Genomic DNA, 15,986 nt, shown 5'->3' with positions numbered 1-15,986 from the left:
GATTTGCTTGTATTTTTGTTCATACAATGGAAGTCAATGGGAACCGAAACTGTTTTGAAACCAGCATATATTCTTTTTAGATCCACAGAAGAAAGAAAGTCATACAGGTTTGAAACAGCATTATTTTGGTGTACTATCCCTTTAATATTATTAATATTTACATTATTCTTATTAGCATTAGCATTATCAAGGATTATTTCAAATATTTTATGTGATAAAACCTGTCGATGTTGACCTATGTGACCAATTTGACTTGATTCTGCCGAGTGACGTATGAATTTGCTTCCCAAAAGAGTTTAATTCGACTCAAGACCTTTGACTTCAACATTATGATTAGCAATAGCACACACACTTTGAAACAATGGGCTATGGTATTCATAAAGGAGAGTCGTGACGTTTCCTGTTTCTTTTGTTCCCACTTTCCCTCTCATTTCATATCCTTTCTCTACTATAATATTAATCAAATGGCAAAAGGTCAAACATAAAATAAACAAAGATTCTCAGCCAATAAGATGTTACCTGAAACATCTTACCAGTGTTAGAAAATTGACATCTTCTGTAAACAGTCGCTAACAGTATTGATTTCCTGGCAAACATAACGATTTACTGACTAAACAGCGGCAGAAACGAAATGAAGCTCAGGTTTTCTCTACAAAAGCTTCTGTTTTCGTTAGCATACATGCTGTGACACGTTAAGCCATACACTGCAAAAAATGGCTTCTTACGAAGTTAATTAGACTTTTTACTTGTTTTCCAGTTAAAACAAGTGGCAAAATTGTTTAGTAAATCAAAGTGTACATCAAATGTACCTAAAATCAAACTTATATTAATATTAATAATATTAAAGGGATAGTCCACCCATAAATAAAAAGTATGTCATTTACTCACCCTAATGTCGTTTCAAACCTTTATGACTTTCTTTCTTCTGTGGAACATAGAAGAAGATATTTTAAAGAATGTTGGTAACCAAAAAGTTCTGGTTCCCATGGACTTTTATTGTATTTTTTTTTCATACAATGAAAGTAAATGGGAACCGAAAATCTTTGCATACGATATTAAGACTTGTTTATAATGTGTGTGTGTGTGTGTGTGTGTGTGTGTGTGTGTGTGTGTGTGTGTGTGTGTGTGTGTGTGTGTGTGTGTGTAATTATTTGTGAAGTTTGCTTGGATTAAAAATTATTACAATTTAAATTATTAAATATAAAAACATAATAGAAATGTCATTGTTATGTGTGATTAATCACGATTAATTATAAAAATGTGCGATCACACAACACAATGCCACAGATGTCGCAGGTTTTGAGGGAGCATGCAATGGGCATGCTGACTGCATGTATGTCCACCAGAGCTATTGCCCGTGAATTGAATGTTCATTTCTCTACCATAAGCCGTCTCCAAAGGAGTTTCAGAGAATTTGGCAGTACATCCAACCAGCCTCACAACCGCAGACCACATGTAACCACGTGTAACAACACCAGCCCAGGACCTCCACATCCAGCATCTTCACCTCCAAGATCGTCTGAGACCAGCCACCCGGACAGCTGCTGCAACAATCGGTTTGCATAACCAAAGAATTTCTGCACAAAATCTCAGAAACCATCTCAGGGAAGCTCATCTGCATGCTCGTCCTCATCGGGGTCTCGACCTGACTGCAGTTCGTCGTCGTTACCGACTTGAGTGGGCAAATGCTCACATTCAATGGCGTCTGGCACTTTGAAGAGGTGTTCTCTTAATGGATGAATCCCAGTTTTCAATGTACAGGGCAGATGGCAGACAGCGTGTATGGCGTCGTGTGGGTGAGCGGTTTGCTGATATCAACGTTGTGGATCAAGTGGCCCATGGTGGTGGTGGGGTTATGGTATGGGCAGGCGTATGTTATGGACAAACGAACACAGGTGCATTTTATTGATGGCATTTTGAATGCACAGAGATACCGTGATGAGATCCTGAGGCCCATTGTTGTGCCATTCATCCACGACCATCAGCTCATGTTGCAGCATGATAATCCACAGCCCCATGTTGGAGGATCTGTACACAATTCCTGGAAGCTGAAAACATCCCAGTTCTTGCATGGCCATTTGCCAGCATACTCACTGGACATGTCACCCATTGAGCATATTTGGGATGCTCTGGATCGGTGTACATGACAGCGTGTTCCAGGTCCTGCCAATATCCAGCAACTTTGCACAGCCATTGAAGAGAGTGGACCAACACTCCACAATCAACAACCTGATCAACTCTATGCGAAGGAGATGTGTTGCACTGCGTGAGGCAAATGGTGGTCGACAGATACTGACTGGGTTTTGGACACATTTTAGAGTGGCCTTTTATTGTGGCCAGCCTAAGGCACACCTGTGCAATAATCATGCTGTCTAATCAGCATCTTGATATGGCACACCTGTGAGGTGGATGGATTATCTCGGCAAAGGAGAAGTGCTCACTAACACAGATTTAGACAGGTTTGTGAACAATATTTGAGAGAAATAGGCCTTTTGTGTACATAGAAAAAGTCTTAGATCTTTGAGTTCAGCCCATGAAAAATGGGGGCAAAAACAAAAGGGTTGCGTTTATAATTTTGTTCAGTATGTATATATATATATATATATATATATATATATATATATATATTAAGAATTATATTTGTTCATTTTATTGCTCATATGGCTAATACAGTTTGAATACACCTTGTGATTAAATCCATGGTTCCCGGTCTTCTGTCTCCTTTTAATGCCTAAATACATAATGCATAATGCATAAAAATGGCAAGATCATTACATGTAAATATTATAAATAATATAAACTTCCGTAAACAGCCGCCACAAGTTATGGATTTCCTGACAAACATGAGACTATGCAGAGTAAACAATGGCAGAAAGAGGTGAAGCACAGGCTTTTCTTGCTAAAAATTCTAACACTTTGAGTTGTGGTGCAACTATATTTGTATGTTTTCAAAAGAAAACTGAGTGGTTGTGTGTCGTGGTCATGGAAGTGTAATTGTTAAGGTTAGTATAGTTTGTACAGTATATATGCATTTAGGTTCTGATCATCTGGAGTGGGTTAAAATCTGCAGCATATGACATACGGCAGACGTCTGACCTCCTGTGCCGCACGCACTAACACACTTCAGTTTCACAGGACACACTCCCAGCTGTGGGGCTTCCTGCAGTTTTGCATTATGTTTGTTTGACCAAATCGGCGCTTTGTTTAAAAAGCACCTGACCACCCACGTTAAATCCAGTTTTAGTGTGACTGATATACATTTAATTATGTGATGAAACCAACTGAGAAACGGCTTGTTTGCTGTCTGCATGGAAGAACAGCTTTATTATTCACAACCATGTTAATTCTATACATAAAAGTTGGAGTTGGGGATTCGTGTTTGGATCACATGCTCGAACATACGTTTGAGTCTGACTTGTGACATTTAGTCATGGTTGATGTGAGAATGCATTTGTTTCTAAACCTCCATTTCTTTACTATAAATAAGAAAGGCAACAACAAAAAAATACAGGAAAACAAACAAAGATTTTGATTAGTAACGTGAACAATCATGAAAACAGGAACTACAGTTACCATAGTAGTTTTTTGTTTATTTAAAGGGATGGTCCACCCAAAATAAATAAACTCTCATCATTTAATCACCCTCGTGCCAACCGACTTGATTTTATCTCTTCAGATAAACACAAATGAAGATTTTTAGGAAAAATAATCCATCTCTGAGTCCATATAATGCAAGTGAATGACTGCCTCAGTTGACGCTTGAAAAACACTTTATTTAGATGGGCCACTTTAGATATTCTACTAACTATAAATAACTTTGCAACTTCATGTCAACTAACTCTCATTAGAGTATTAGTAGTCACTAACATTTTATTTTTATGCTCCCCTCACAGACATTCTACTCACATCAAGTAACTTTGCAACTACATGTTAACTTAATCTACTACCCTAACCTAACAGTCTATTAATTGAGAGTTAGTTGACATGTAGTTGTAAAGTTACTTTTTAACTATAATAGAATGTCTAAAGTGGACCATCAAAAATAAAGTGTAACCGAAAAATATTAATATTTTAAACTCTTCTAACTATAAACCATTGCTTCCGGCCAGCGGCCCTATGCATGTTCACAACTTCAGCTTGACATAAATGTAAGTTTGTGTGATAAGTAATCAACCCGTGAAAAAAAAAATAACTCACGGCAAGAACTTAAAGGTATAGTTCACCCAAAAAATGTAAATTCTGTCATTAATTACTCACTCTCATGTCGTTCCAAACCCGTAAGCCATTCAGAACACAAATGAAGATATTTTTGATGAAATCTGAGAGCTTTCTGTCCATACATTGACAGCAACGTTTTTGCAACTTTCAAGGCCTAGAAAGGTACTAAAAACATTGTTTAAAATAGTCCATGTAACTAAAGTGGTTCAACCTTAATATTATGAAGCGACGAGAATACTTTTTGTGCGCAAAAAAACTAAAATAACGACTTTATTACACAATCTCTTCTCTTCCATGTCATTCTCCTACGCTGTTGACGTAGTGTAAACAGTGCAGCGCTTCTGGGTTCTACGTCAGAACGTAGGCTCACTATTGGCCGACGCTGGTCATGTGTGTGATGACCCAGGAGCTAGCCAATAGTGAGCCTATTTTCTGACGTTTATCCATTTCCGATGGAGATGGGTTATTTTCTTTAAAATGTGTGTTTATCTAAAGAAAGAAAGTAATATGCATCAGGCATGGCATGAAGGTAAGTAAATTAGAATTTTTAAATTTTGGTGAACTATCCTTTTAAATTGGTTTGATCTTTGGAGGGTATCTATATCCACCGACATTCTTATTGTCCCTTCACTTGGAAAATGACTAAATAAAGCCTCTGTAAAACCTGAAATGCTGTACTGGTCAGAAAAAGGATTAGGAGTGAGTGATTGGATTTCTGATATCTGATGTATATGTTGTGTGTATCCTCAGGTACAACAGGGACAGGTGTACTACTACCATGACAGCAGTGAGACCACAGAAGACAGTTTCACTCTCATGGCGTCCGCTTTTGACATCACCCGCCGGAGTGCGTCCCTGACAGTCGGCATCACCGTCCTCCCTGTGAACGACGAAGCGCCTCGCATCCAACGCAACACTGGACTGGAGGTACACAAGCTGCCTGCCAGTCCATTTTCCTAGTTTTAAAGCTTCTAGAACAGAGACGTAGTCGGAAAATTCAGAGCGACTCCCGGCTCTGGAACACAGAGTATCATTCAGTGCTTGCTCGATGCTGTCTGTGGTTTCTGGTCGCCCTGGAAACTCATATTTTTGGAAAACCATGACGGTGGCAAGAATTCAGCTTCTGGGCTGGAGGGAAAACGACCAATCAGAGATGCCGCTTGACTCCCGCAAAATGTAAAATAATGATATGTGTGTTTTTCCACATGCGGGTAGTTCCCTTTCTCTCGCATGTGCTTTCTCACTGTCTGTCTCTGTATCAGACACGCTTTCATCCAGGACACCTCAATTTACGATGGTTAGCCTACTAATGATAATAACAGAGAAGATCTAAATTCAGACTCTGCTCTTTCCAAAATTTTAGCCCAATTTACTAGCACAGTGTCTAAGGCACACACTCATGATCCAATAACTTTTCAGTGAGATTACCCAATTATATTTCAACCCAAAATCAAAAGAAAAAGAATATATATATATGTATATATATATATATATATATAGAGAGAGAGAGAGAGAGAGAGAGAGAGAGAGAGAGATTTAAATGTATAATAGGTTATTTAAATGAAGTGCTGTCAAATTGATTAATCTAGATTAATCGCATCTAACATAAAAGTTTGAAAATGTGTGTGTACTGTATATATATATATATATATATGTGTGTGTGTATGTATGTATGTATGTGTATAAACACACAAACACACGTATATATACATAGACATATATTTACAAACTTTTTATGTTAAATGCGATTAATCTAGATTAATCGATTTGACCGCACTGATATAAATATGATTATATAAATAAATAATAGATAAATGCATAAATTCTATTAAAATTATCTGTTTGCAGGATTATAATTTTTAAAATTACACTTTATTTTAAGGTGACATAGTTACATTGTAATAACTCAAATTAAAACTGAGTAATATTAATTAACTACATGTACTTAATATAGAGTTGCGGTTAGGGTTTGGTTTAGGGTTAGTTACTTATAATTATGCATAATTTACAGTTATTGCTATAGTAAGTACATGTAGTAATGTTTAACTGTGTCACCTTAAAATAAAGTGTTACCTAATCTTATTTTAATACAAATAAAATTTTCATCACCGTAATGTGAAAAAAAAAACTTAAGTGGGTCATTTAAATTCAGTACAACAAATTCTATGGTATCTACTACTTTTTAAGTACCTTACAATTGAAATAATCACTATTTTCACATTACAATAATGAGAATAAGCTTTTTTGTTGCAATAATAAAATAAAAAATAAAAAATAAAATCCTAATTGTCCTAAAATGGCTTCATTTTAAATATCTTTTTCGTGTTCGGTATGAAATATGAAACTTTTGTGAGATTCATCCACACAAACACACACACTCACAGTAATATATCAGACACACCAGTCCAATCAGAGAGAGATTGCGCTTTCCCATCAAAGCAGGCCGGGATTTGATTTGCCTTGCAGCCTCTGATCCATGTTACATCTATTAAATATTGAGTATGAAGAAACAGCAATTTCCAGCCCAATTTGGGAGATTTTTGTTTCATAAATTTCCGTTGCACTGTACTCTGGTCTAGTGCTACCATCTAGTGGAAGCCCATGCACATACTACACAGAAAATGATGTAAATGTCTTTAAATGGTCACCAGGGGGCAGTACAGAGTGTTATCTGGTATGACTAATATTTACCCTGGTAATGACACTGCATTATCCTCCATTAAATAGCACTCGTAAGAGGAAAGGAGATGATTTTATATGCACTTAAATCTTGAAGGTCACGTTAGGTTAAAACTAGATTACTAAATCATAATGAGCTTTTGGACCTTTCTGTTCCAGGGCACCACTACGCCATGTACTCAATTTCTAGTTTTTTCTTCCTCTTCTACACTCAGTCTCCCAGGAGAGGGGTAGATGGAGGCAGTGAAAGCGTTCAGGAACAGATAAATGTGTGCCAGCCCTGCACTCTCCCAGCTGAATTTGATCGTTTAAGAATGTCTTTCCGCAACTTGTCCATTACACATCCATTAGAGCAACATCAGAGGAGACATAACTGCCTCTTTCACATCCCAACAACTCCAGACAGTTAGACACCTCTGAAAACAACAGTTTAGTTGTTCCATCTTGTTTATTGGTTTGTTTATCTCTCTTTGTCCGTGTGTGTGCTCTCTCCTTCCAGCTCTTAGTCGGTGAGGAGTCTGACATCACAGCAAATATTCTGAGAAGCGATGATCTGGACACCCCTCCAGAGGAGTTGGTGTATTCCATCGAGAAGCCAAGCAATGGGATTGTTGCCTTTAAAGTGTCTCCAGATGACAGTGTGGACAGTTTCACCCAGGCTCAGATTAATAATGGAGAGGTTTTATTCATTCATCAGGGTGGGTTGACATCAATTTCTCTGAATTGACTCCTTTAAACCTTTAAAAACAGAATAAAATATCAGCTACTACAGAGAAAGCAGTAGGCCATCTGAGGATAGACGAGAAAAGAGACTTTGGGCCTGGACATGTAAACAATCATGTAGCGCACCTAGCATTGTGTTAACAACCATTTTCAAGGCCCAACCACCATAGCAAGATCTTAAAGAGCAACATGCAGGTTGAATTTATTTCTGAATTAATACTTTATATTGTCTGCAGAGGTATTTTTAAAACACATATGTAGAAATTACTAATGAAATCTAATTTGATATTGAGATTTTAATGAAAATGTACTAGGCTCTGGTATACGCCTTTCCCGCTATAGCAACGCATCATATGACGTAGGCCGAGGTAAATAAAAGAGCTCGCGGTCAGCTTTCTCATTGTTGGGTGTTGGTGTAGTTAGAGCAGTATTGAGAGACAGAAAGTTTTAAATCGAGTTTTAGAGAAGCCATAATGGTAAATTATTGTGTTTGTGCTATTTGCACGAATTCCAGCCTGTCAGGACATCGTGTCCATCATTTTCCTTCTAGGAAAAACAAGGCTTTTCGGTCTTGGGTGGGTTTTGTGCAGGTGAAGAGAGCAGACTTCACTGTCTGTTACCACACACTCGGTCGTTTGTGGCGCACATTTCACTCAGGAGAATTATCGACCTGGAGATTTGATTTCACTAACTGCAGTTGAAAAGCAAACCGAGCTAAAGCTGAGTCGTACCACGCAGTGGAAAAGCGAAGCGAGCAGAACCGTACTGAGCTGTACCATGCAGTGGAAAAGCGAAGCAAGCACAACCGTACTGAGCTGTACCATGCAGTGGAAAAGCGAAGCAAGCAGAACCGTACTGAGCTGTACCATGCAGTGGAAAAGCGAAGCAAGCAGAACCGTACTGAGCTGTACCATGCATTGGAAAAGCGAAGCAAGCACAACCGTACTGAGCTGTACCATGCAGTGGAAAAGCGAAGCAAGCACAACCGTACTGAGCTGTACCATGCATTGGAAAAGCGAAGCAAGCACAACCGTACTGAGTCGTACCACGCAGTGGAAAAGCGAAGCGAGCAGAACCGTACTGAGCTGTACCATGCAGTGGAAAAGCGAAGCAAGCAGAACCGTACTGAGCTGTACCATGCATTGGAAAAGCGCCATTAGACTGTTGCTGTTGTAGCTTAGGTATTGTCATTATTAATTTGTTGTTATGGCATGGTATTTAGTTAATGTAGATAGTGCTAACCAGCTTGGATGGACTGCATAATCACTGTCAGCGTAGAATATGAGAAGACAAAACGTTGCTGGCTTAAATTAAGACAATCTAAATGGATGTTTAATCAAGAACAAGGTCGAACATATGTTTGCTAAAGCAGATCTATTGCAAAACACCAAGGTACTAGCCATACAGTAGATGAACCAGCGTTAGCCACGGTGCTAACTTACATGAACTCACCAAGTCACTTGCTATTCGCCACTGGTTTTCTTGACACCACAACTCTACTTCTCTCCTCTGCCCATTGTTCCTCCCTCTGATCTCCCCCTGACTACTATCTCGCCTAGGAGGCTCATAATTATAGGCCTGTGGGCCATCATAAGCATGTTCGTCCACATCGGAGAACTCAGTTTCTTCATTCGCATCCATTGTAATCTGAGCTTGAAATTGACCAGACTCCCTCGCCGATCGTCATTTCCGGTTAGTGCTTTACAGACGCGGAAGTTATTTTATCACAATTTATCTCAAAATATCGTTAATGGCTAAATATATATTACTGCAGTTAAGAAAATCTAGTTGTTCTATCATCAACATACACTATGCTATATAGGGGTGTCCAACCTGCATGTTGCCCTTTAAAAACCCGCCAGAGCACCTTAGAAAGTGGATTGATAAAATCCACTCAAGATTACCTGGCAGCCTACATGCTTACATATCGCTTACATGCTTAAAACAACTTCTACAGAACACCCTTGGCAATCATATAGAGTAGCAGCATCCAAAAAACTATGAAGTGCAACAGCGCCCGCCCACTTTTTTAGCGGAAGTATTTTTTTCCTTCATTTCTCCCATAGGGAAGTCTTTGTTAAAGTGTTATAAGCCATGAACCAAGCCAACCAGCTATGAGGTGAATTACTATCTTTGGTTTGAAGCAAAAAAGTGTTTTAAAACTGGACAAAAATGCAAGGTAAAAGACTGAGTACTTAATGGCTTTAGTGAGAGAAAGAACTACAATCCCATGAAGCATTGCGAACAGAATAATCAAGGTAAAAACAATGAAGAAATAAAAAACTACTCATTTAAAAATGTTGATTATATCTATAGAAACAATATATTTTAAGTTTATTACAAAATATGTACATACATGCAAATATTTCAGTATTTTGAGACCGACTCGATTACGTCATTCGCAGTGCTTCATGGGAGTGGGCGGAGCTAATGAGATCTGCTTGGAATTTGTGGAATTTTTTCTGCACACAAGTTAGAATAATGCGGCCTCACGGCTTCAACAGAAGCGAATACCATCGATTAACAACATCGTAGCTCACAGTAGGGCTGTCTAAAAAGGTTTCCAAGTTATCATTAAAAAATCCATTTCCCTATATAAAAATGAATGGAGTTTTTACTTCCGGAACCTGACTGTTGAACTCTATTTGGAACACCTTAGCAACATGTAAAACCCACTCAAAACACCTTTTCAACTGCAAAACAACACGCTAAAAACAACTCGGGAACACTTTCACAGTCATATAGAGTAGCAGGATGATCAAAACAACATTAGCAACCGCCTAGCCATATGCTAAAACCCACACCAAACACCTTAGCACCTACATAACAGCACGCTAAAAACAACTCGGAACAACTTAGCAATCATATAGCAAACAGCAATTCATGATAAAAACATCTCATAATACCTTAATAACTGCATTGCAACATGTTAAAATGTTACCTTAGCTTAGCACTACATAGCCCTAGCTTAGTTACCTTAGCTTAGCACTACATAGCAACACGTAAAAAAAAACCTAGAAAGCATTAGCAATCATATAAATTAGCAGCATGCAAAAAAGTATTCGGAACACCTAAGCAAACACATAGCAATTTGTTACTTAAAAGCCACTCAAAACACCTTGCAACACACTAAAAACTACTGTGAACAGTGAACACCTTGCAACTGCATAGCATCTATGCTAAAACCCACCCAGAACACCTTAGCAAAGCAGCAGTTCCCTGACAACTTAGAGGAACATTTATCAAAAGTTAAAAATATATATTTACCATCAAAATTCTATGGTGTACACCATTTTTATGGCAAATATTAAATAAAAAATTGTACTAAAAGACCACAGAAACCAATTAACTGAAGGCATTAACATTGAGACCTTTTACAGTCTCCAAAGAACCATATAGCAACACAAAGAACTTTATTCCTCCAAAAATGGTTCTTGAAAATAAAAAGGTTAGTTTGATAAATCTGATGTGCTGCAAGGAACCATTAAATAACCTTTATTGTGAGTGTAACATGATGTAGTGAATATGATTGCTTGTGTCTGATCTCAGGCTCAGAATCGGGTGGGTTTAGCTTCACCGTGACTGATGGAGAACACACTTCACCACTCTACCAATTCACTGTCAAGGCAAGACAGCTCACCATCTCAATGGAAGCAGAGGGAGAACTCATGGTCTTCCCAGGTGGGCACCACATGTCCCAAGCTTAAATCTAAACACCTGTCTCTCTCGCTCTCTCTGGGCCAAAGGAAAGATCTTTATTGGTCAATTATAGCTGCTAAAATGTGTTTTCTTGAAGGAATCAGTGAAGTGATATGATTTGTTTGATGATGTTTTTCAGGCACGAGGCAGGTGATTGGTGGAAATATTTTGAGGGCTATAACAAGTGAAGACGGTGATGAAATCACATACACACTGGTGAAACCTCCTCGCTTGGGACGAATAATCAAACCTAACCAGCTTGGACAGTTTGAAGAGATCAACAGATTCACACAGACTGAGGTAAATAATGTTGTATATCTGTGAACATGTACTTGCAGAGGAAAACAGTGACACATTTTAGAATGGTTTAGGTCTACACCCTGCATGGGTATGAACTCTTCAATTGGGCAGAAGTCCGGCGGTTTCAGTTTAACTCGTGCAGACACAATCATTGAGTCGGCAACAGCCGCCCGGCAAGATCGGTTTGGATTATTCTACTCCTGTTTCTTTCAGGTAATGTCCATCCAAACCCAGGCCCAGAACTGCTTGAGCTTCTGAGCCCTGACAATTTAAAAGATAGCAGTGGCTTGCGTTTTATTCATGTCAACGTGCGCAACAATATGCAACCAATATGATTCATATCGAAGGGTATAATCTCTTTAGGATGGATCGTATGGGTAAAGGAGGGGGAGTAGCCATATATGTTAAGGCATCGTTGGAATGTTGTTCCATTGAATCAATAAAAAAGCCAAAATTCTCAAATTATGTTCCATTAAATTAAATCTCCCCAATGGTGCTTTTCTGACTGTGGTAGGATGTTACCGCCCACCCTCGGCTGCAGCTGGAGCAACTGCTTTACTGTCTGACTTTTTGCACAAACTGTCAAATGAGTATATTCTCCTAGGAGATCTGAACTGGGACTGCCTATCACCTTCATCAGCGTTAAGAGACATATGTGATGCTTTACATTTGACGCAACTAATACAGTCACCTATACGTCTAAATCAAAAAAGAATGGACAAATCGACATTAATTGACGTAATTCTGTCTAATGCTCCACATAAGTATTCGGCTACTGGAGTTTTCTGTAATGATATCAGTGATCGCTGTATGGTTGTGTGTGTTAGAAACTGCAAATTGACTAAAACTAAACCACGGTATATTTTTAAACGAAATTATAAATGTTTTAATGAGCAAGCTTTTCTTCATGAAATCTATCAGAGTGATTTAAACTTAATTTGTGATATGGATGACGTTGAGCTGGCCTGGAATTATTTTAAAAAGACCTTTTTAGCTATAGTTGAAAAACATGCCCCTATCAGAAGATACAGAGTGAGGGGTAGAGACAATCTTTGGTTTAATGACTCTATTGCAACAGCTTTTAGAGAACGGAACAAAGCATGGATTAAAGCGAAAGTAAATAATAATGATAAATGCTGGGTAAATTATATTTATTTGTATTAAGAACAAATGCACAAGATTAATAAAAAATACAACAAGTGAATATTATCTGAATTTATTAAATGAAAACCTTAATGACCCCAAACATTTTTGGAAAGTAGTTAAATCATCTTCGGGAGACGTACCCCCTCCAACTATCCCAGAAGTTATGATAGCAAGTCAGGGTGAAGTTAGGGGTAATCAAAATATCGTAGATGTATTCAACAAGCATTTTAATAATGCAGGAATATATACTCAGTCAACACTCCCAATCAACCCCACTGATAGTGTAACTTCTACCACAAACTTGTCTAATGTAAATTTGAACTGTTTTAACTTTACTTCAATATCTGTTTCTGAAGTGCAAAAGGCTCTGTTAGGCCTGGACTGTAAAAAGTCTACTGGGCCAGACCAGATTGAGCCATTTTTTCTCAAAGCTGCTGCAAATTTGATTGCTACACCCATCTCTTCCATTTTTAATCTTAGTTTATGTAGTGGCTCTATCCCCAAATCATGGAAATCTGCATTTGTCCTCCCACTATTAAAAAGTGGAGACCCATCGGCCTTAGATAAATATCGGCCAATTTCCAGATTATCTGTCTTGTCTAAAATATTTGAGTCTCTTATAAATGAGCAACTAAAACATTTTTTAGCTGATAAATGTATTTTAAGTTCCACTCAGTCTGGTTTCCGGAAAGGACACAGTACAATTACGGCTGTAACCTCTGTTACAAATGATATTATTAATGCTTTAGATGGCAAAAAGTCTTGTGCTGCTCTATTCATTGCCTTATCTAGAGCTTTTGATACCGTTGACCATAATCTCCTTCTGCAAAGATTGCAAAACATAGGTTTTAGTAGCACTGTGCTAAACTGGTTTTCTGATTACCTGAGTGGTAGAACACAGTGTGAGACACTAGATAACTATACCTCATCATTACTAGAAGTAAGAATGGGTGTCCCCCAAGGATCAGTGTTGGGTCCTATTTTATTTTCTATTTATATAAATAATTTAGGTGTAGTTCTGAATCAAACAAAGGCTCATTTTTATGCAATTTAAAATTCATTATGAAGCAATTTATCATTTACAGTCTGCCTTTAGTACGGTACAAAAATCTTTGGTAGGATTAAAGTTGGTATTAAATGCTAAAAAAAACTAAATTAATGGTCTTTACACGTTCACATTCTCTTATGGATTACACTATTTTAACACAAAGTGGTACTCCAATAGAGAGAGTGACTTCTTACAAATAAATAGGTATTTGGATTGATGATAAATTGTCTTTCGGGGTCCATATTGAGAGCCTTTTAAAAAAACTCAGACCTAAGTTAGGTTTTTATTTTAGATTAAAGAGGTGTTTTCCTTATTCAGCAAGGAAAAGGTTGGTGCAGAGTTCATTCTTAACCGTTTTGGATTACGGTGATTTAATTTATATGCACTGTACCTAATTTTTATTTTAAAAAACTAGATGTATTATATCTGTCAAATGCCTGTCCTGTCTTGTGTTGCACATGGGTGCTTTGTTATTTTGGGCCATGTGCTCTGGTCGTTGTCTGATCCCTCCCCCTCGTTACCTGATTATTGTTTGAGTTCTTCCACCTGTCCCCTCTTGATTTGTTCCCTTCTTAAGTCTCCTCTTGTTTGCAGTCTTTGTCGGATCGTTTGTCTAATGTCTCCTGTTTCCCGTGATTCCCCGTTGCCCGTTTCATGTTAAGGTTCAGTGGTTTTCATTTTTATTCATTGTGTTTTTCCCCCTCGTGGGTTTTTGCTTTTTGTTTGTTTATTTTTGTAATAAATTACTATTCTCTGCATTTGAGTCCTCCTTAGGTCGGAACTCAAACAATAATCAGGTAACGAGGGGGAGGGATCAGACAACGACCAGAGCACATGGCCCAAAATAACAAAGCACCCATGTGCAACAGAAGACAGGACAGGCATGTGACAATATCACTCTGCCTTACGTTTCATTACAGATGCAACAGCTAGGACTCACCACTGCACTCTGTATGAAACTGTAAAATGGCCCTCCCTCTCTCTCAGAAGAAAATTTAATCTCTTGATTTTTATTGGCAAAGCATTGATGGGTAAATTACCCATTTACATTTCAAATTTACTTACTTACCAAAACAGTGTTTACAGAACAAGGTCGTCAAAAAAAATATTATTAATTATTCCATCAACAAAAACAGAATTTGGTAAAAAAAAAAATCTTTTTCATCATATGCACCAAATATCTGGAATGAACGCCAAATCACCTTAAATTTAGAATCACTTCCATCTATTCATATTTTAAAAACCTTTTAAAGTCAACTTTGACTGAGCGGTGTAATTGTTTTTAACTAGGTACCCTTTAAATTATATATTTGTATTTACTTAAGTTAAACAAAATGTCTTGTTTGTATATGTATAGTCTATGTATAGAGATTTGTTGTGTAGTATGTAATTCTGTATGTAATTGTAATTTTTCATTTCTTTGCAACTTTTTGGCCGCCTATCTTGGCCAGGACTCCCTGGGAGAAGAGTAACTGTAACTCAATGGGACTTTTCCTGGTTAAATAAAGGTTAAAAAAAATAGGATAGGATAATACTGTCAGAAAAACTAGTTTTTTTTTCCAGCATTGTCATAAATCCCTCAATATGCTGTCAATAAAACCTATTCCATTGTAATTCCATCATTGACCACAAGATGGCACGCTTGTATGTGAAGATCTTTTTAACGGACAGTAGAGGGAAGCACTATGCTCTCATTATGGTCTGGTCAACTTCTGAACTATTTCATGTTTAGAGCTAAAACTATATTGATTTATTGCTATAATTAGTGTCCGTCTATTTGAGCTGTTTTATAGACTGTGTTATAGGTTGTGGCCAATTATTATTTGTATTTTCTTCTTCTTGTGTGTTTAGTTGGATGCAGGTGCTGTGTATTATGAGCATCAGATGCCGCCTGAGGCCTTCTGGGTCCTGAAAGATTCTGTCATGCTGACGCTCACATCGCCTCCAGCAACAGAGCTGCATCACAGCCTGCCAGTCACTGTCTCATACTATGCAGCCAATCGAAACGTCTCTTCTCAGCTCTGGAAGAACAAAGGTAGCTGCCAATTAAATGAGTTGGGGTTTGATCCTGGTGCCCTTTATCATGTGATACAACATTGAACAGAAAACTAAGAATGATTGGCAAATGTGGTGGGAACAGGATCAGGACACATTCTGATTTTGAAAGGGCACT

General features: G+C 37.9%; 1 protein-coding gene across 1 annotated transcript in view; it reads left to right on the top strand.

Annotated features, from left to right (window-relative positions):
• cspg4 (chondroitin sulfate proteoglycan 4) overlaps positions 1-15,986 on the top strand; it is a 61,191-nt gene that overhangs the window by 39,643 nt on the left and 5,562 nt on the right. The window contains exons 5-9 of the mRNA XM_077210179.1: positions 4,969-5,145; positions 7,397-7,595; positions 11,170-11,301; positions 11,459-11,619; positions 15,665-15,848. Coding sequence (XP_077066294.1) covers positions 4,969-5,145; positions 7,397-7,595; positions 11,170-11,301; positions 11,459-11,619; positions 15,665-15,848 — 853 coding nt within the window. The remainder of the gene's footprint in view (positions 1-4,968; positions 5,146-7,396; positions 7,596-11,169; positions 11,302-11,458; positions 11,620-15,664; positions 15,849-15,986) is intronic.

Source organism: Siphateles boraxobius, unplaced genomic scaffold, assembly GCF_051911475.1.
Source record: "Siphateles boraxobius isolate OS27281-9 unplaced genomic scaffold, OSU_SipBor_1 65, whole genome shotgun sequence".
Classification (NCBI taxonomy): Eukaryota; Metazoa; Chordata; class Actinopteri; order Cypriniformes; family Leuciscidae; genus Siphateles; species Siphateles boraxobius.
This window is presented reverse-complemented; position numbering and strand designations above follow the sequence as displayed.